The 21,718-nt window shown below is 45.9% G+C and overlaps 4 protein-coding genes and 1 non-coding gene across 6 annotated transcripts; 1 reads left to right on the top strand and 4 right to left on the bottom strand.

Moving 5' to 3' along the window:
- Nucleotides 1-503: 503 nt before the first annotated feature.
- Nucleotides 504-3,479, top strand: LOC124707684 (serine/threonine-protein kinase STN8, chloroplastic-like). The gene is made up of 3 exons (XM_047239346.1): nt 504-1,482; nt 1,580-1,753; nt 2,266-3,479. The coding sequence occupies exons 1-3, from the start codon at nt 589-591 to the stop codon at nt 3,007-3,009; spliced, it is 1,812 nt and encodes a 603-aa protein (XP_047095302.1). The 5' UTR covers nt 504-588; the 3' UTR covers nt 3,010-3,479.
- Nucleotides 1,882-1,955, bottom strand: TRNAI-AAU. The gene has a single exon. It is a non-coding gene; the product is annotated as a tRNA-Ile (tRNA).
- LOC124707685 (thioredoxin H5-like) lies at nt 3,387-5,431 on the bottom strand. Its single transcript, XM_047239347.1, has 5 exons — nt 5,336-5,431; nt 4,595-4,653; nt 4,173-4,286; nt 3,912-4,034; nt 3,387-3,829 (listed from the first exon to the last, which is right to left on the bottom strand). Exons 2-5 carry the CDS (start codon nt 4,610-4,612, stop codon nt 3,650-3,652), a joined length of 435 nt encoding a protein of 144 aa, XP_047095303.1. The 5' UTR covers nt 4,613-4,653; nt 5,336-5,431; the 3' UTR covers nt 3,387-3,649.
- A 1,734-nt stretch (nt 5,432-7,165) lies between these two features.
- LOC124707686 (ubiquitin-conjugating enzyme E2-17 kDa-like) lies at nt 7,166-10,824 on the bottom strand. 2 transcript variants are annotated; one of them, XM_047239349.1, is made up of 5 exons: nt 10,714-10,824; nt 9,797-9,876; nt 9,568-9,695; nt 8,286-8,390; nt 7,166-7,621 (listed from the first exon to the last, which is right to left on the bottom strand). In XM_047239349.1, exons 2-5 carry the CDS (start codon nt 9,864-9,866, stop codon nt 7,478-7,480), a joined length of 447 nt encoding a protein of 148 aa, XP_047095305.1. In that variant the 5' UTR covers nt 9,867-9,876; nt 10,714-10,824; the 3' UTR covers nt 7,166-7,477. The 2 variants fall into 2 exon arrangements, with proteins under 2 accessions (XP_047095305.1, XP_047095304.1); XM_047239348.1 differs by lacking the exon at nt 10,714-10,824 and adding an exon at nt 10,623-10,644.
- Nucleotides 10,825-15,418: 4,594 nt separating this feature from the next.
- Nucleotides 15,419-21,115, bottom strand: LOC124707687 (probable inactive receptor kinase At5g58300). The gene is made up of 3 exons (XM_047239350.1): nt 21,025-21,115; nt 17,512-18,874; nt 15,419-16,344 (listed from the first exon to the last, which is right to left on the bottom strand). Exons 2-3 carry the CDS (start codon nt 18,806-18,808, stop codon nt 15,710-15,712), a joined length of 1,932 nt encoding a protein of 643 aa, XP_047095306.1. The 5' UTR covers nt 18,809-18,874; nt 21,025-21,115; the 3' UTR covers nt 15,419-15,709.
- Between the last annotated feature and the right edge of the window lie 603 nt (nt 21,116-21,718).

Here is a 21,718-nt window from a genome sequence, read left to right on the forward strand (position 1 = left end):
CATTAGAGGCTTCGGCTTTTGATTTGGTTTTGATCGAAAACTCGGAATATTTCTTGCTCCATTGGCGTAGTGTTGCAGGACAATGTAAATGTTTTTTTTTTCTTCAAAACTCACATACGCTGTCATTTTGGACTGGTCTTCAGAGACAGGGTCTTTGAAGGATATGTGCTTGTTTGATTTTTTAAAACAAAGACCACTGGAAGAACCAAAAACCACTTTTCGTTTTCCTTTGTGTTCTGTGCATCTGGTTTTGTAATCTAGTTGAGACCTGGCGATTGCTGGTTGAATTCCAGGCCACGTTTCCTTTTATTTTTTCCTTGTAATAATTCTGAAAAGCTCGGAGAAATAGTCTGCTTATCAGTTTCATACTAGATGAAATGAAATTGGCCCAATAGATGGCACAGCGCTACCAATTTTGAGCCCACTAGTTTCTGCCTCGGCCCATGATTATCCCATCTGGGTGGCTGCCCCGGATAACAAGCCTCCGCGCGCCACGTAGCACATTCTGCAGCCTCAGCTCAGCTCACACTCCTCACCTCAAACACGCTCAGCTCGACCTCCTTCCATGAGAGGCGCCCCTTCCTCTCCATGGCCTCCTCCTCCCTCCTGCCCCCGGCCACCTTCGCCAAAAAGCACCATGCGCTCCTCCACCCGAACGGTGCTGCCAAGCACCGACTGATCAGGTGCGGTTCAGCGGCGTCCACCGACGGCGTCCCGGACGAGTTCCTCAGCAGCGCGCTGCAGCTGAGCAAGCCCGGCCCGCCGGTGGCGACGGTGGTAAGCGACACGGGCACCGATGGCTGGGGCGATCTACTGAACGAGTTCAAGAACGCGCTCCAAGCTGACTCGTCCGACCCGGCGAACCGCGACGCGACGTCCATCGCCGGCGGTGGCGCGGCTGTCCCGAACGAGCTCCTGAGCTCGCCTCTGGTCAGCGACGCGACCAATGCAGCCGCGGCGGTTGGCGTACCGGACGAGGTCCTGGCGAGCGGGGCCGACCCGTCCGGCGGCCTGCTTAACCCAGGCGACGTGGCGACCAACGCCGTGGACGCCATCCCGGACGAGCTCCTGGGCGCGCTGCACCTGGACGTGTCGAACCCCGCCGTGCGGTTAGCCGGCGGCGCGCTGTCCCGGCTGGAGGAGCTGACGGCGGGGCTGACGGAGCCGGAGCGGTGGGCGCTGTTCGGGTTCGTGGCGGTGACGTGGCTGTACCTGACGGCGCGGCCCGGGGTGCTGGGCGGCGCCGTGGACACGTACCTGCTGGCGCCGCTGCAGCTGGCGGTGGACAGCGTGCTGGGGCGGCGGAGCCTGAAGATGACCGACTTCGTGGTGGGCGAGCGCATCGGGGAGGGGTCGTTCGGGGTGGTGTACTCCGGCGCCGTCGTGCCCAGGGGCGGCCCCGTGGTCGAGGAGAGGGTGGGAAAGGCCAAGACCAAGCTCCAGCTCGACGACAGGTACAAGGAGAAGGTCATACTCAAGAAGGTGAGGCTCTCGTAGCACGTTTGCGAGTTCAGGTCCCGGATTGCGCTGGAATGAATGGTGGATTCTGACGATGGATGGATGCATTTTTCTGTTTCAGATAAAGGTTGGGACGACTGGAGCCAAGGAGTGCGGCGACTACGAGGAGTGGTTCAACTACCGGATGGCAAGGGCGGCGCCGGAGTCGTGCGCGGATTTCATGGGGAGCTTCGTCGCCGACAAGACCAAGTCGGAGTTCGTCAAGGGCGGCAAGTGGCTCGTATGGAAGTTCGAGGTATGTGTCTTGTTAACATGATTCTGATTTCTGAGGATTACCACGAAAGGTCGGGAAATGGACGGTGATTCCCAGTTTGCAAAAAATGTAAATATAACGAAAAAAAATATGGAAACAAAACAAAAATTTGGCCCATACAGGTCTCGAACCTGTGACCTTCGCGTTATTAGCACGACGCTCTAACCAGCTGAGCTAATAGGCCATTGTTGTATAATATGAGAAGTTTCTCAACTTATTCAGTGAGTTCCGAGTTCATGCAAACATTTTAGTATAAATTTGGTTTTTTGGTACATATAAGAAATGCCACGATCATAATAGTGTAATGGGATGATTCGGATCCCACATGGATATTCAAATAGACAAGTATAACACATGATAACAGAGTGAATAGCTGCGAGGTACACACCGTGCAATCGCCATGAAACGAACTCTGTGGCGATCGGTATCAAACACAGGCGTCCACGGTTGCGCGCGGTAACATTTGAACACTTTTCCTTCTCCTTCACCTGCAGGGCGACCGGACGCTGGCCAACTACGTGACGGACCGCAACTTCCCGTCGAACATGGAGACGCTCATGTTCGGGCGGGCGCTGCGGGGCGTGGACTCGCTCACCAGCGGCGCGCTGGTGGTGAAGCAGGTGATGCGGCAGCTCGTCACCTCGCTCCGCCGCATCCACGACACCGGCATCGTCCACCGCGACATCAAGCCCTCCAACCTCGTCGTCACCCGCCGCGGCCAGGTCAAGCTCATCGACTTCGGCGCCGCCACCGACCTCCGCATCGGCAAGAACTACGTGCCCGACCGCACCCTGCTCGACCCGGACTACTGCCCGCCGGAGCTCTACGTGCTCCCCGAGGAGACGCCCACGCCGCCCGCCGAGCCCATCGCCGCCATCCTCTCCCCGATCCTCTGGCAGCTCAACAGCCCCGACCTCTTCGACATGTACTCCGCTGGCATCGTGCTCATGCAGATGGCCACGCCGGGGCTCAGGTCGCCGTCCGGGCTCAAGAACTTCAACTCCGAGCTCAAGGCCGCCGGGTACGACCTCAACAGGTGGCGGGAGACCACGCGCCGGAGACCCGACCTGCAGATCCTCGACCTCGACTCCGGGAGAGGATGGGACCTCGCCACCAAGCTCCTCGCCCAGCGGGAACAGGGACGGCTCTCCGCCGCCGCGGCGCTCCGGCACCCGTATTTCCTGCTCGGTGGAGATCGGGCCGCCGCCGTCCTGTCAAAGCTGCAGCTCAGCAAATGATATAGGCTACTACATTCAAAACCCTGCATATATACACTTATATAGATGTGCATTGCCAAAATATCTTTCTGTCATATAGGCTACTACGTTCAAAACCCTGGCTCCTGACATGAAATGCAAGATCGATCACCAACAGTGGCATTGGCATTTTTGTTGTACAGTCAGTTATGATTCGTGAGAGAGATAGCATCTGGTTCTGGTGTCAATCACTACTACATTCAAAACCTTGCATATATACTTATCACATAGATGTGCATTGCCAAATTATCTCTCTGTCATATAGGCTACTACATTCAAAACCCTGGCTCCTGACATGAGATGCAAAATCGACCACCAATGGTGGCATATTGGCATTTTTGTTGTACAGTCAGTCATGATTCATGAGAGGGAATGTACACAAGGCATCTGCTGTCAATCAGTACATTGTCTTGTATTTGTCGTTCATATGATCAGTGCGATGCAAAGTTACAGATGCTGGGCTAACTTACTTTACTGCTGAATGTGGACTGAACATCTCAACACTACCAAGAAATCCTACTTCTGCTGGTCAGTTTCTCAAGCCTACGTACGTCGCTGAACAGGCACTTGCTGGATGTTTCCAGCCAATGGAGTATTTTCTGAAGCTCTATTCACAGCCACGTCAGGTGATTCTATCCTCGGAAGACTGTTTACACATGACTTCTTCCCCTGGCCGGCAATACGGGTCGAACTTCTGCTCCAGATCTGTCTGGTTGCCCCCCACCAGCTTATCGATCTCCTTCTTATCTCTCAGGAAAATGAATGTTGGTGTGGCCCGTATGTCGAACTGAGTGACCAGTTCCTGATGAAATGCATTGAAATGGCATTTAGTTTCAGCATTTTTTTTTCAAAGTGCAAATAATGAACTGCTAAGATTTCTGTACCGGAAGTTCGTCTACATCCACAGACACGAAAACAAGATCTGAATGCTTCAAGGAAAGTTCTGCGTATACAGGAGCAGCAATCCTACACGGGCCGCACCATACTGCGCTGAATTTTACAACAAGCTGCGCAGATGAAAATTTCCAACTTGGTTAATCAAAACAGAATTAGAAACTGGAAAATCACATGTACCTATCGTGTGTCCAAATTATGAGTTAAGTTGTACCACCCTTTGATTATAACTAGTCATGTAGGAGACTTACTGTTTTACCGGCTTCACTTGCATCTTCCAATTTCTTTTCCCAACTCTTTAGGTCAGGTATAATCGTCACATTTCCTGAGCTGTAGTCTAGGTGTTCCTCATCGTCTATAGGATTCTGAAAACGGAAGCATAACAAAAATGTTACTAATGAGTAACTCGATAAATGGCCTGCGTTGTACACCTTGAGCGTTTGAGTCACTTTTAGCAGATGCATTTTGTAGCATGACAAACACAGCAAATACACTAAGGATGCTAATTACTCCCTCTGTTCCTTTTTAATTGACTCGGATTTAGTACAAACTTGTACTAAATTCGAGTCAATTAAAAAAGAACGGAGGAAGTACTAAATAATGTGTTCTCATTGATTCAGTGATTAAAGTTGCTCATTGTAAATGCAATTTATGCATGTAGGAAGACACTCACACTGCCACAGCATCCCATTTGTTCGAGCTAATTTGTCAGGATGTCTGAACTCCCGGACTCTGCAGGTTGGGGAAACAATAAGGTATATAACTTTCAGTGCTGATTTTCACATTTTCAGCGACCTAATAATAAGAGCAATAGCTAGCATATCATAACATGATACAAATAGATCCAAAAAAAATCAACGTAGCTAGTCCTAGATGACCAAATGGTGAATGCAAATATGCATGTACAAATGATGAATAGCACTCCCAAATTTTTTGAAACAATGCTAAAGGCCGTAGAGAGAAGATAGAAGTGAATAATAAAAGATCGTTCTGTTTGTTTCACAAATATTTGAAACTGATTTGATGACCTCAGCAAGTCAAGACCACGGCAAATTCAATAGGAACAAAAGAAGTTGTCTGTGCGATTATGAATCTTGCTCAACATATTGATATGATTCAGGATGCATGAAATTCAATAGCACAATGATAATCCTACAGTATGTTCTTTTTAGAATGAGATAGGATCACTTGAAATTACAAAGGAGGCTTTCTATAACAAATTGATCATTTGAACACCGGCGAAATGAGCTTTTGCTGACCCAATAATCCCAGGAGAACAGCATACTGCCACATTCCACACAACCTAGATTGTAGAATCCAGATGCTATGTTGTGGCGGGCAAATGGCACTCGCAAGGTGAAGGCATGCTTACATTGTTGAGAGGCAGAATTGAAAGGATAATGCAAGTACGTACCTCTGGGAGGCCAAGAAATACGTTCCCCCTCCCAACGGGATCCAACAGAAGAATTCAGATTTCCCGGCAAGGAAGCACGCGCTGGCTGCCGTCCACGGCAAGCCCACCCCGGCGGCCGGCGGGGGGCTCGGGGAGAAGCAGGTGGCGCCGGACGGAAGTGCCCTTGCCGTTAATAGCAGCAAAAACCGTGAAAACAGGGGCGTGGCCACACAAATCTGCGAATAGCCCAGGGAGAGGGAGCGGCTGGGAACGGGGTTCGTACACACGCGAGCAGCGCGAGAAGGCGAGAGCCTCCATGTCCAAAATTAGGATTTGTGTCGAGGAGTCTGCTGGTGGCAAAGCATTCACCGCCATTTTAGGCCTGCGAGATGTACCAAACCATATACAAGCAGCCTCTTTGCTACGCGCGCAGCACAGCCTGTGCGAGGCCGTAACACGGCGGTGCTAGCGGCGGCGGCACCAGAGCGCGGTGTCTCTTCTGCCGTTGCTGGAAACATGTGGGACTCTTTGATTCTAAATTCCCATATTGGACAAAAACGGCTCTACGGTTTACTGGCTGATTTCAGCTTAGTTCATACTCTCTCTGCTCTAAAATAATTGCCACAGTTTTATCTAGATATCAACTGAACTGTGTAACCAAAAACAACTCCTTTGTAGAGGATAGGTGGGTCCTGGTCCAACCTAAGTCAGTTCGAACCTGACGAGTCGTTCGTTCGTGTGGAGAATCTCTCTCCTTACTCAGGATTTCTTTATCTTCGAGGCGAGATGTGTCTATTAATTTGGAAAATGGCAAGTAGCTTTGTGCTACCAAGTATTCCCTCCATTCTACTTCCTCCGAATTAAGGAATAAGGCATACTCGTTTTACGTGATTTTTGTTTAACCAAGAGTTGATTCAAATATATAAAAATTATTGTTATGAAATTAGCATCATTAGAAAGTGCTTTTCAATACAAATCTAATGATACTAATTGCATACTACCTCCATCCCAAGGCTTAAGGCTTATATTTTTTTTGGAAAAGTCAAAGCGAGTAAAGTTTGACCAAATTTTTAGAATAATCTATCAACAAATGTGATATTTTGTAGATTGCACATGAAAATATGTTTCATTATCTATCTAATAATATTAATTTTGTATTTCACATGTTAATATTTTTTATAAAAACTTAGTCAAACTTAATATAGTTTGACTTTCTGAAAAAAATATAGGCATTAAGCCTTGGAATGGAGGTAGTATAATATAATCAAAAAAATTTGCTCAATTTTTATGGTCAAAATTTATCTTAGAATACACATGCATCTTATTTCTTGGAACGGAGGTACTCTTATATTGTAAGCCAGTTTAGCAAACTATTTTAGTATCGATACAAGATTGGATGTAAAGATTGGAAGAATTCCTAAAATCTCCTGCTCTTTCAAACAATTTATTCAAGATGTTTATTTGATTGCACCGTAGAAGAAAGAAATATTCCAAGTATTCTTTCAAACAATTGTAGCGTAAGGGTACTCTTACGAAACACCATAAAAATCAAACGAGGCACACCAAACACAAAGATAGTGTAAATCGTTTTGAACCAACGAGGCACCATTGCTTGCGATTTCCCACTTTCCCAGCAAAGCTATGAGCCCAGTCAAGATCTGACAACTTCTGAAGCTGCTTCTACAAAATGCTGAAGTGTGTGACTCCAACTTTCTTTTGGAATACTCTACAGACTACAAAAGTAAAAGCTAAGCCCAACAAATATAGCAGCTGATCTTCTGGCATATAGCAATTGCATGTTGACTTTCATGCTCAGCTGCGGACAAGAAAAAATGAATATATACGGATATATAAATATGAGAAGGGACTAGTATATAAGCTAAAACCACACAAAAATCTGGACAAGGTCTCGAATGACATGTTTTGATTAACATTTACCAGATTACACCAACACTAGCGAAGGTTGACCCAACAACAAGCATAGGTGCATAGGCAGATAGGCATGCATGTCTGCCAATACTAATGGCAATGATGACAGGCCCGACATCGACCACAATTAGATCCTTGCGGATCAGATACACACAACCAGCAACAAATTGAAAGAAAACAATGGCCCATAATATTTTCTTGACACGACATGACAGTAGTCCGCGATGCAGGTCTTCAACCCATGGCGTACTTCTGCGTCCAGCTGCGGGCTGTTGTCTCGTACTTTGACCGGTCCGTCTTGTACATGTGGGCAATCTCGGGGACAAGAGGGTCATCCGGGTTGGGATCGGTCAGCAGGGAACAGATAGAGAGCAATACCTGTAACATCCAAACATGCAACAGATCAATAATTGACAGCAGGCTTTTCATAGTGCTGGTTTGGAAAAACACAGCGCTGATGCAGGTAAAGTGCAAAACTCAACAACAACAAAATGCACTCCTTTTCGAGTATGGACATCATGTCAACTTTGAAAGTCTAAGCCACTAACGGAAAAGATAGCTGAAAGAAGTGCAGTTTGTCAGCCATACATAATGGCACCACAGGGAAGGAACATAGAAATCCAATGCATTAGGGCTAAAAAGGATACTGAAGCTATCCAAGGAAACCACTATTGGCATAAGAAATGTTATAGTTTTAACTGAGGCGTTTGCATACAATGTGAAACAGCAAACAGACAAATAAGATCATGCACAAATGCAGTTGGAAATCAGATGCATCCTATCAGCGGTTAAACAACAAAAAGTTACTCCAAATATTGCAGATTTTCACAAGGAGAGGGTAAGCATAGCTAGTAGCAACAAACAATGTTACGAATTTCAGGAGGTGTATGACAGTTTTCAATTAAATACAAGCGAAGCAATGTAACAATGGGTGCTAACCAGAGCAGACATCTACAAGTAATTCATATTTTCAGCAAAATAGATATATAAGAAGAGTGAAGCATGTGTACAGATGAAATAACAGAACAGTGACAAGGATTACCTTGGAGATTGTCAAAGCAGGGCTCCACTGCTCCTTAAGAATATCAAGGCATATGCTTCCATTGCTGTTGATATTAGGATGGAAGACCTTTGTCTTGAAAGATACCTACAACAAGAGCATAATGATTAAAATGGCAGAAGAATGGACAAAATACATATCATTGAATAAGCGTGAGGGCAATATCAATAGAATAATGCTTTTAGCAATGTACAGCTAGTATTACAAATGATGCAGACAAGCACCATATGGTCCTAGACTCCTAGTATATAGATGATTACTTTCTAGTGAAAGGCTCAAGTAAGTATAGGAACATTCCTCGAAGAAGTAAAACACATCCATGTGGGAATGAGATGAATTAGCATCCTATGAGTTTCTGCATAGCATATGCTATCTATGTTAGCAACAGAAACAAAACCTCTTTCACCCATGTCATTTTAGCATACCCGCTTTTTTATGCTTGTCAGCATCTAGCCTGCCTCATGAAAAGTGATCGTGTTTTTTCAGATCAACTGGATAAAAATGCAAACAAAATCCTCAGGTATACCATGTACCAAATCGGTAACAGAATTACAACTTTGAAAGGACACATGAAGAGATAAACAGATAGCTAAAGGCAACACTGTTTACCAGGTTAACAGTATAACTGGAAGATACTTTTAAGGCAGCGCATACAAAAACCACACAGATAGTATGATACCATGAATAAGACATGGAGAAAAGCATCATCAGGAAAGTGCAAACACCGCCTAACAGGAGTGACGATGTTACATGATTGATATCCACAAAAAGATGGTCACGAGTGTTATGGGTGTGGACTAGGCCCAAAAGAGGCCACCCAGAAGGAATGGCAGTGGATAAAGATTAATTAGCTGTTTGCTTTGTAAGCAAGTTATACTCTAGAGTTGAGGGATTGAGATTTGACATGTCCAAATGTTTAGGTATCACAGTTTTTCCCTTCTAATAGGCCTTCTACTTGTCTATAAAAGGGATGGTATGAACAATTGAGATTAATTAATTAACCAAGAAAAAACAGAAACAGCAGTTTTTATATCTAAAATGAACAGTGTGCTTGCTTGACAGGCAGGGTAGAAAAAACAAATAGATTTCCAGATTAAAAGTACCAAAGATCATGAGAGTAGCCGCAGAGCATGCATATAATGAAAACACAGGTTGGATAAAATGAGGGCCTGCAAATAAAATGCCGCAGAGCATGCATATAATGAAAACACAGGTTGGACAAAATGAGGGCCTGCAAATAAAATGCCGCTCCTAAGTTCCATACCTTTGGGGGCTTGAAGGGGTAATCCGGAGGAAAATGAATGTTCACCAAGAAAACGCCGCCGGCATAGGGACTGTCAGGGGGTCCCATAATCGTTGCTTGCCAGTGGAACATGTCCTCACCAGCAGGACCTGAACAATGTACAAATGAAAATTGCAGTCTATGAGCTGGCATGCCAGGGTAACGCATGAAACAAAAAGGTGCGAACGAATATTAGTGCGATCTGGCAAACCTGCGCTGCATGATGTGGGAGGATCCTTCTGCAGGTCCTTCAGTTCCTTCAGGATGCGCTTTGACGCCATGCCAACCAACCTACAAGAAGAGAACATGAGCTCATGCATGCTATGACCACAAAACTGAATACCCATAATCCATAATATGACACGGCCTCATAGTATATAATTCTAAAAATATAACAACTCCAACATCTAGCCATCAGAAACCTATCTAAGGTAGGATCTAGATGTTCAGCACCGAACAGTAGTATATGAACTAAGTGCTCACGATTTTAGTAAGGGGTGAAAGGAATCCTAGCAAAAATCGTGATCATGAGAAATCACTAACTCACGACACAATTGCCAGTGGTGTGGAATCCCCGTACCAATTCACACATCTCGGAGATCAATTAAACTTCAGTAACAAGTCATAACAGGAAGAAGACCTGACAGGCTGAACGAGTGATCTTCAAAAATACTCGTATACACGTCTCTTGCAACAAATATAAGAGAACAACTCGCATCTATGCGCGCTGCTATCGAATAATCCACTACATGTGCATATCGCAGAGAACCCGAGCACGCAGCAACCTTGCGACAACGCCCAACCAAACCCAACAACGGCACGCGAGAGGTCAAATCGCCTCCCACCACCCGAATCAACCTCCCGACACGCAAAACCCATCGAATCGCCGCCACACCCCCCGCGGCGCCGCCAAACCGCAGATCTACCGTCGGCGACCGCGCCGCACCAACCGGCGCGGAACAATTAAATCAAACCCGGCGCAATTCTACGGGAAGAAAACATCGGGCGGATCCGGATCGGGAGGAGCCGGAGCTTACCCGCGCCGATCTGGACCGGGCCGCGGCGCGGAGAAGCCGAAGGGCGACGGCGAGCGAGAGGGAAGGAGGGAGGGAGGCGGAGGTTTCCCACCTTTTGCAGCGAGAGGTTGGGGACGGCGAGGTTTTTTTTTCCCTGGCTCCGGCCGGGTCCCTCGGTTTGTGGTGCGGTGCGGTGCGAGGACGGGTTTGAAACCAGGCGCCGGGTCCGGGCGGGTATTTATAATTTTCTTCTCGGGTCTGTGTTTGGAACGTTCTCTCTGCTAGTCTTCGTTTTAATTTCGTCGTGGAATTTAATTTTGGCAGGGACAGGCAGGCAGGGCAGGCAGAGGAATCTATTCGCGCCGGTTAACAACTCATGTCAGGTACGCAAACAAGGTTGTTTATATAGAGCAGAGCTAGGGTTCGAGCACAACTAGAGGCAACATAAAAAAAAATAGTAAAGAGTACTTCGTAGAGTATATATTTTCTATTCGCAAAAAAAATCATGGAGTATGTTTCTATTTTAATATCTGATGAAGTTGGCACACCAAACTTACCGTTCCCGGTCAATTTTAACTCTAGACTTGTTTGGCGCGTAAAATTTGCTACTCTCACGGACAGCACAAGTCCGCAGGTCGCATATACACCACCTCCGTGATCCGTTTCATGCCATTCTCGGGTGCGGCCCACCATGTAGTAGTTGAAAACGTAAATGAAAACTATCGATGGGTGGATTTACAGTTGGGCATGGGCAGCCCGACCCGGCCTGGCTCGAAAATCCCGGGCCGGGCCGGATCGGGCTTGCATGTCGGGCCTAATTTCGGAGCCCGAACGTCGGGACGGGCCGAGCTCGGGCTTGCAGAAAACATGATTTAAGCCTAGTTCAGGCCGGGCTTGTTGGGCCGGGTCGGGCTTTTCTCTATTCAGGCCAGGTTCGGGCCGATTTGTAAGCCCGAAGGTCGGGCCGGGCCGGGCCGGGCTCGGGCCTGGGAATTTAGGTTCGGGCTTTTCGAGCCTGGCCTGAAACCCGGCCCGGCCCGAGGAATGCCCAGGTGTAGGTGGATTGCAGAACACAACAAGGGCTCAGCGTTTACATTTTCATTATATAGATCAACGTACAAGGGGTTAGGGTTAGGTATAATACAAGTCTTTGATACACGAGGCACTTAACTAACCATATACCCCTTTCAAAAAAACTAACCATATACAATGTATACAATGCGTATTCTACCACCCTCCCTCGATATCAACCGTTGTAACAAAAGATTGAGATTACGCTTTTGTTCTTAGAGTGTCTTGCAGTTAGACACGCGTAAGATTGTTCTTCGTAGCAGGAGGAGTCGGAGATTGACCTTGTGCTGCTTGGTAAAGCAAATAGCAATGGTTATGCTAATCTTGTTCTTCCCATCATCACATCACGAGGATGAGAACCTTGACTCGGATTTTGATGATGAGCCATCGGAGTTTGAGTCCCATTAAAGTCTAGCGCAAGAACGGGCCTTGTATATGTCCTTGTGCTTCTTATCCTTCATGTCTTTCTTCTCATCCTTGTTGCTATGGTATCTTCTTTCTCTCTTCTCGATGTTGCCTTCCTTGTTCGTCTAGCTTGTTCTTCTCGTTGTTTTGGGGACAATTGGTGATGTAGTGTTCAGCTTCACCACAGTGGTACTAGGTTTTTCACTAGAATTCTTTGAGTACCGTTGGTTGTGTTGGGAATTATCACACTCAAACGTGATATGAAAATACGCACTGTAATAATATGTAAACTTCAGCACCACTAATGCACTAACTCCACACATCGTTTCTCAATCACACAAGGAAACATATGCATCAAACATATATGGAGAAACATATTTTACCGCAACCGAGGACAAGTCTTGGGTTCTCTGAGCACATGGATAACTGATTTCTATAGGTAGGTAGGACAAGTTGTATGTGCTCAGCACATAGGCAACAACAAGCAATCAACACACAGGTACACCAATCTTTTTTGTGCGAAAACCTCTCAACTTGAGAGGAAAAACCATGGTCCAAAGCCACCCAAATCATTTTCCGTTGTTATCAAATTGAGGATACAACAAGTTCTTCTCTAGAGAGCACTAGAGGATCTCATACATCAAATACAAGCATATCTTGAATGCCAACAACAAGATTTGGGACACAAGAACTAGGGACTAGAGAAATCTCACCAAAGATGGTGGAACACAGCTTGAAGGAGACAATGATGCAGATATGGTATTCACAACCTTGTGGGTAGGGCTCGATGCTTGATTTAGCTTCTTCCTTTAACTTTCTCTCTTTCTCTTCTCTCTCTCTTGGTTTCTTCTCCAATGGTGGTTGTCTTGGATTTTGGTCACACCACCTAGTGGTGGTTGGATGGGAGGCTTAACATCCCCATTTCCATCATGTGCAATGTCTAAAATAACCCTTGGGCACAGACCTAATGGGTAGTGGGCTCTTGCATCTATTTGGGCCGCCTAAAAGGCTTTAATAGTTCATCTCCTCACAACCCACATGAGGAGGATACCCGACAGGTTGTTGCTTCTAGACTTTTTGTATCAGTTGTCCTTATTGAAGAGATCGAAGCGCTTGACCAAACGAGCAATGTCCTTGTCCAACTTTTCCTTTTGGTGTGATTCGTCATCGGAGTCACTTTGTGATTATTTTTTGCGACATCTGACTTCTTCGCCTTTAGGTTTGTACTTGGATTCAGAATTGGGAGGGAGTCATTGTATTGAACGTTGGCTTCTATTTGATTAGTGTGCATATTGTCTCGTACTTGTCGTCAAGAACTAGGATCATCTTTTTATGATTAAGAAGTTGTCTAATTCCTTAGTTTCTAGCCTTTGGGTTTCATTTGTGACCTTTATCAACTTAGAGTACATGCTTGCGGCAAATAACACTGAAATGTGTGAATTGATTCATCATGGTGTCAATTCATGTTTCTTTTACTTTAACAATGCCTTAGTATACATGATGGCATGTAGTCTAGATTTCATGCGTCGAGTTAAGGTTGTTGATGCATGCAAACTCAAGGTTGTTGATGCATGCAAACTCTTCTTCACATAGTCTGTTGAATAAAGCATCAATGCCATAGAATCCCGGTGCTTGTCTTTCTTCTTTGTTTCAGTTGTGGCACCTTCTAGAATACTGGTGCCTTCTTCGGTGACTCTCCATATGTCTGCATCTATTTCCTTAAGGTGCATCCTCATCTTGGACCTCGAGCATGCATATTTTTACCATAAAAATTTGGTTTACTCGAATGACTCCTAGAGTTTCATAGAGTTCACATATATTATACTTTTTTGGTGGTTAAACCAAATCAATAGCTAGATAAAACCTTGCTCTGGTACCAATTAAAAGATTGAGTTGCCACAAGTAGACATAGATGGATAGGATTTTATAAAATATTCTCAATTTAAAGGAATAAACAAATTCTTTAAGTAAATTACTGATTACTTAGAGCACAAATTGATTATTTATAGAAAATTGTGAAGCGACAAAATATATCCAAAGATAAATAGAGCAAATTTCAAGCTTCAGAAAACAGATAAACATAACAACATTAACTTAAGCTTCCTGGACAGTTCATGCAGATAAAGCAAGTAAGTATAGCAGATGAACATGAACAAAAATGAATTCTAAAGAGAGGGAGCGAAGACACCAGTTTGATTCCCACAGTTCAAGTTGTTAGCCTAGCTAGATCTACGTCTTTGTTTGGAGAGGCTATGCACCCGTGCACCCACGTCGTGAGACTTAGCCTTCCTCTGCATTGGCTCAAGCTTCATGAAGCATTGAGCACATTGGATGCTCAAACAGATGTCGCCTAACCATTTACGAGATTCCAAATCTCCACGAGTAAGTAGCAGATCTTCTTCTTCTTTTTTTGCTAGAACGTGATCTTGTTTTGTGCTCAACGAAACTCAACGTTTTCTCTCTAGAGTAGGATATGGGAGAAATTCCATGACTAGAAGTGCTATCGCCCTACCAAATTACATGTGAATGGAAAGATATCTTACTTTCACATAAGTGGGCTAAATCCAAGATCAGTTCAACAAATTTAGTGGGTGCCATGTTCAAATTTCGCTAGGCTACAAACTTATCGATATAGGCCGCAAATCATGCGACATCATCAAGCTTGTTGCAAGAATCCTTGGCCAAACTGATGAGCATGAAGAAATGAAGAAGGTGTTGAGTGGGAAGAGATGGGAGTTGAAGGTGCAAAATAAATATGAATGCTTCGCGAGCTTGGTGGGGATACAAGCCAAGAAGGTGGCTATGGCTAAAAACATGATGGCCATTGAGGTGGAAAAGCTTAGGGCTGCCCTATCTTTTGAGTGGAATTTTTGCCTTTCACCTTAGGCAGTTATAGGTTAGGTCTGATCGACCTCCTAGCGGAATAGTATATGTGCATTCTGGAGCGTAGATCAGACAAAGAACACTTCCTTTACGTGCAACTTCCATTCTTTTCACCAATCTGAAACAAGGTAGGCTGGCAGGTATGCAACTTGGACAGCGATATTCTGTCCTAAAATTTTGCTATCGTTAGGTTAGGTCAACTTTTCTTTGCTCTGACCCGGCAAGTTCGTACATGCAACGCTACTGTTTGACCCATATGGAATCCGTTGAGAGGGTCAGCCAAGATGTGGACGTCTTGGTCAGTTCCCTTCAGGAAACTAACTTCGTCAAGAAAGGCAGCAGCATCCAACTTGACTTGATTTGCAAAATCAGCAATCAGCAATCAGCGGCAACTGTCACCAGCTATTCTTTCTAGCTTTTTTCTTGTCTAAACACCATCATATTAATAAGAAAAAAAATAACAGAAGAGACCAATACCAGGGCAAGCATATATAGTTCGAGAAAATCTCAGTCACATGCAAGTGACAGGCGCCCATTCAGTGAATCAGCATCAATCATACACTAAACAGTCACCACAACACCCTACGATGATCAGCTGAGCTACTGAGAATCTGAGATGATGGAACTAAGTGAAAATAAATTTACTGAAAGAATGATTAGAAACACCCGGAGAAGGTTCAGTAAAGAAATGAAACTATGAACTCAATTTGCAGCATGAGAGACGCCGTCAGTATGAGACCTATTTTGCCTCAAGTGATTTGGATGTGTTCCTCCCTCGGCTTGTCTTCGGGAGAGGTTCTAGTTGTTGTCCCCGAACCAGAGCTCCGGATCTCCTCGATCCTCCTCACCACATCCTCCATTCGAGGCCGTTGGTCAGGAGGAATGGCAACGCACGCCATTCCGACCTGGAGCAGCTGCACCATCTCGTCCTCGGTGTTCGAGTGCCTCAGCAGGTCGACGTCGAAGACCTCCGAGGTCCATTCCTCCCGGACCACAGACTGCACCCACCTTGGGAGGTGCTCGATGGAGTCATCACGTCCGGGGGATCTGAGGGGGGCTTTTCCTGTCAGCATCTCGAGTAGCAGCACACCAAAGCTGTAGACATCGGATTTCTGCGTTGGTTTCTTGCCCTCGAGGACCTCCGGTGCACGGTACCCGATCAGCCGTGGGTGAACGTGAGGGGTGGCCATGAGCTGCGCGAGGCCAAAGTCGGAGACACAGGCGCTGAGCTCCTGCGAGAGAAGGATGTTGTTTGACTTGATATTGCCGTGGATGAACTTGCCTCCTCCTTCGATGTGAAGATGAGCGATCGCACGCGCGGCGCCAAGAGATATCCTTACTCTTGTCTCCCAGTCCAGTGGTGCTCTTCCAGCAGATTTATTCCCTGTGTATTTACAACCAACGGTAAGTCTGTGATCATGTAATTACGTTTTAATACATACGGAGTATGTACATAAAGGAAAATAGCACATGGTGGTACATCAATATGACAAATTAACTATATGCAGGTGGAAAGGAAGAAAAGAAGACCATGGAAATGGTATAAACTGCGAGAACCACCTATTGCTGGGATGTAGAATTGTGGGGCATATAACTTCACCCACCAGGCCACCAGGGTACAAATCCTGTGTACGTGTGGTGGTGTGTGTTTGTTCGTGCGTTAAGGCACACCAGTGCCTCCTTGCCAACTGATATATTCTTGATTCCTCTAAAAGCCAAGGCCTTAAAAAAACACCACCAATTCTTTTCCACGCATTTCAACACACAGAGAACGACAGTAGCTCAAAAGACTAAGAATTATAGCTACAGAACTACAAAAGTAATTCCCTCAGAATATTCTTAAAACTCCATAAAAGAAGTAAAAACCTAAAATAAACCAATAAATCAGTGAGGGAACTTGTTGGCATCAGCTTGCACTGCCTTAATCCATCTTCCATTTTTTCTTCAGCACGATAACGGCCAAGGGTCGAAAAGCAGTTCATAAGGAACTTATAGTTGCAATATTGTACACATCTTTTAGCTATCTAATTCAGAATAACCAACTCGTGATTTCATATAGCTAAGTAATTGTCTTCATCGCTCAGTTCAAGATTCGGAAAGAGATTAACATAAAGGCAACCACACTGTTCACCATGTCAGAGTGCAACTGCAGAATTTTGTTGTATATTTTTTTGTTTCCAGTTCATACTAAATCCCGGACACTTATTATGGATCGGAGGGAGTAGATTATATTGAGCAGACTGCAGATTTCAACTTGGTCAGGATCGATCTCACAGTGCTATATATTTAAAGCCAATTTCTACCATATAGTTACATGTACTGGTCATCTGTGGAAGTGTTGAAGCACCGCTATTTTTTCTTTGAATATTTTGTTCTTGCTCATGTGGTATTTAGTCATCTATATTCACCGCTAGGATCAGCTATATCTTCAACTTAAACAAACAAACTCAAGGCTCAACACAGGTTTCATACAGGTAATGAAATGCTTAATGTTGCGAAAAAAATGAAATGCTTAGTGGTTCAAATAGAAGATTTGGAATAAAGAGCATACCATGCAAAGCAGCTGAAAGGCTACCCGGTGGAACATAGTCATAAACCAAGAGCTTCTCGTCCTTGGAGTAATAGAAAGCACGCAAGGGAACAACACCCTGGTGGTGCTGGCCAAGCCTATCAATTATCTCCATTTGCTGTTCGAATTCCTTCTTTCCTGCCACCACTTCCTTCAGTCTCTTCACAACCACTGTTGTGCCATCCTCAAGAACGGCTTTGTAGGTCGTACCATGACTTCCTTTTCCAAGGACTTCAGCTGAAGCCCTCAACAGATCCTCCAAGTCAAAGTTATATGAACAGCCCTCAAAGAAAACTAATTTGTTCCTCTCTGCTTCTTGAACACCACTGCTGTATTCTTGCTTGGATTTTTCTGCTCTTCCACCCGCAACACCCTTTCCTTTGGATGAAGATGAAACTGTGCCAAGTTCCCCACCTCTCTTTCTCTTGAAGATGCATATGAAGAGTATGATAATCAAAATCAGCAACACTACCCCTCCTCCAGCAATTAGTGCGATTATGATAATAGTGTGATGCTTTCTCCAAAGACCTTTCCAAAAGCCTTCTTTGCTGCCCTGGGGAGATGGTGCATTTGGAGAAGGAGAAGGTGTTCCTGGACATGGTTCCAAGGGAAACCCACATAGAAAAGCATTCCCCAAGAAAGAATTGGCTGGAAACTTCTGCAGAGAAAGCGGTATGGCCCCACTAAAGTTATTGTTGCTCAAATTCAAATATTTCATATTGGGGAGGTGAAGATCAGGGATGGGCCCAGAAAGAGAGTTGTTCTGGAGAGACAACCCAGTAAGTTGAGTGATATTTTGCACTTGCAACGGGATTTCACCAACAAATGAGTTGTACGACAGGTCGAGGAATGCTAGATTTGAAGACAGGGAAGTCGGTATTATTCCTGACAAGTTATTGTGCTGAAGGTAAAGAGAGTGCAGAGAAGGAATGGACGGTACATCAGGGGGGAGGCCAACAGTAAGACGATTAGATCGAAGGCTCAACACCTCCAAGGCATCAAGCTTGCCAAGTATGTTCGAGGGCATAGGACCAAATAGTCCTATTGCAGGTAGCCGCAGCATACGCACACGCTTCCCATCTGGTGTGCATGTAACCCCAACCCAAGATCTGCAGACCTGGGTTGTGAGGGTCCAGTTGATCTTTCTTGCATGAGGCAGAGATGCAGCAAATGCAAGAAGGGCTTGTTTGTCGGAGTTCAGATCAGCACCATTGGCAAAAGGAGGGTGTGGAAAGAACAGTGAAGCAGAAAGAAAAGCTATGAGCACAAGATGTTGCATTGTTAGGATGGCTAGAGGAACAGGGAGAACCAGAATTATAATCTGAGGGTCATCAATGCTTCATTCCTGCACAAAAAAGGAAAACCAAGTCAAGAGTAAGTGGGAGTGGTTCATGACATCCAGAGTCAGAATTATATACAGTTATAAGTGGAAAAAAACATACGTAAGTGCAAGAAATTCTGGACATAAAAATGAACTGATGAAGCACAGGAATTTGTGTAGATAAAGTTGCGTTGCGATTAAGCAACCAACTAAACTAATTTCTTAACAGACCTTGAGAAAAAGGCAAAGAGAAGAGAAATACTCTTTCCTTCTGTCCCTGCAATGTCTTTATGAAGGACCAATAATGTAGAACTACTGAGAGGGCTATGCAACAGGATGAAAGAAAAATGCTACCATCCATTAACAGCTTACAAGAAGCATTTTCACTGATATTTGCAATACAAGGTCTGGTTTTAGAAAATGTAATATTAGATTCCTGGTCCTGCCAGAGAATAGAAATTTTGATAGCCACAAAGGAGTCTACTGTGAGATCAATAGGATCTGACACAAGGTGTGTTATGCTGTTGACCCCGGCTTCTAAATAATTAACAAGGAGATTACCCTACGCAAACAGTAAAAGTGCAGCTTTATTCAGCAATACCAGCAGCTTTTAAGATCCAAGGAACCTACATATCTCTCAGTATTTGAAATACCAACAGCTTTAGACACTTTGCATCATAACTGATCCTCGTTAGTGACATCCAAACGGCACCATTATTGGAGTAAAACATACTATAATTCATAAGAAAATGACAAAGTGCTACAGACTGGTCGATACGTTCAGGTGGCCATAAGGTTTCTCAACTGCTACACACCAACCTCCCCTTGCAAAGGAACATCCCAACGAATGAAACTCTTGTCTTCTCTTTAGACTAAACCAATTTAAACCCCCACCCTCCCTAACTAATCAGTGCATGTTTATCCTGACATTTTTATTTTCGAGATGGGGCCGGTGTGGTCATGTGCTACACAAAACGAAACACACATATCTTTTGATAAAGCAGTATCAGCACACTTTAGCCTTTTTCCCGCAGAGGACACCTCAGTTTCCTTAACGCCTAAACAAGGCCGCTTTGGACATAACAGGAAAATAAAGGACACGAGGATAGTGACAAGGCGGCGTTCCAATAGGACTTGCAATTGATAAAGGAAAAGCACAGCACAGCACATTGGTGAGATCCTTCGCGCTCACTGGTGTAATGTAACATGCACAAAAGCAGCACCGGAGATCAGAGGACCTACTAACACGAAGGCTCCATTACTGCGAGTAATGGACCTGTCTTCAGAAGGACCGAGCGCTTTGAATGAATAAAAAAGCGGTAGAAGCGAACCAAAGAGGGAGTCCAGCGCGTAAAGCAGGTGGTCTCAGATGCAAGACACCAAGGGGACGACGAGAGGAAGAAAAATACTGCTATGATGGTTTGGAGGGCATCGTCGTGGGGGCTCTCTGCTCGTTTAGTGGATGCATGTGATCATGGGCAGCACGGCACACACCCTGGCATGATGCTAGCTAGAGCAGGGCATCTTAAGGCTTGGCGCCATGGGACAAATGTGCACAGCAAGAGCTACCACCGTCTGCGCACTACATACAAATACTCCAACAGTTCACGGTTGCGGCAGTAGAAATGCAGTGCGGTACTTTTCTCGCAACAGTGAGATCGCAATTTGTAAGAGTTCACGCTTTCATGTTCCCCTAGAGGCTAGAGCATCAAGATTGGGGATCGCACGGGTAAATGTAAATTTGCTGCCTGCAGCCACATGCCTGGTCTGCTGCCTATTTTGCAGCTCCAGGTTTACAGTTACAGGTGCGGCGATGGTCAGTGAAAGGGGTAAGGATTACGGAATCTAGAAACTGAAGCTAAATGGCCTCAGTGAATCGCAGTACTCAGTAATACAATGGAGGGCGTTTAACTCCTCCAGTAAACACTTCTGATGCACATACTCCCTCCGTCGTTTAACTCCTCCAGTAAACACTTCTGATGCACATACTCCGTACATTATACTGTATTATTTTATTTTCAGTTTAAGAACAACTGAACAACAATAAGTGCGCAGAAAGAGACCGAGCAGCCATAGTATCTCACGAAACCGTGCGTGCGAGTGCGATTGACAGCAACAGAAAGGAGAGGAACGAACTGCATTGTACTCGAGGAGCACGAAGTGAAGGCCCGTACCTCGCGAGAGAAAATCCGGCCCAGGTCCCAGCCTTGCTGCAGCCAGAGCCGAGCTCCGCCCGCGCCATGCTCCCTCCCCGCGAGCGAGAAGAGGACGCCCGGCCGGCGCGGGGGCAGAGAATTCCGGCCTCCCCTCGCGGCCGCGCGAATCGACCAACCGCTTCCCCCTTCCAAGGCTCCTCCGCCGTTCGCCTCTGCGGTTCCGCCGGCGGCTAGGGCCAAGAACCGCCGAATCAGGCAGCCCGGCACCGAGGAACGCCGGCCCGCATTCCACCGCCGCCTCCTCCCCCTCCCGGCGTACCCCGAGCAGCCGAGCTCTCCGCCGCCTCCCTCTGTCACTGCAGCGCGGCTGTGCCTGCCTGTGCTGGCGTCTCGACTCTCGCGGGAGGACTGTGCGGTGCGGTGCTATGCGCGCCTGTGCGCAAAACTGGCCGTGCATTTAAGACAAGTGCGACCCGAAGCCGTGCCCGCGAGGCGGGTTTTAGGGGACCAGAATGACGGATCTGCCCCTGAACGTGCCCTGCGTGGGCGAGACGGCGGGCCCGGATGGCCGTGGTGGGGGGCGCGAGCGGCTGAGGGATGGCTACCGCCTCTGACCCGTGGACCCCGGTGCTGCTAAAACAAGCGTTACCACTACAGTACCTGCGTCTTTGGCGTTATTGTGTGGAGCTTCTCGTGGTAACTGCTCGCGCCA

Source organism: Lolium rigidum, chromosome 4 (assembly GCF_022539505.1).
Source record: "Lolium rigidum isolate FL_2022 chromosome 4, APGP_CSIRO_Lrig_0.1, whole genome shotgun sequence".
Lineage (NCBI taxonomy): Eukaryota > Viridiplantae > Streptophyta > Magnoliopsida > Poales > Poaceae > Lolium > Lolium rigidum.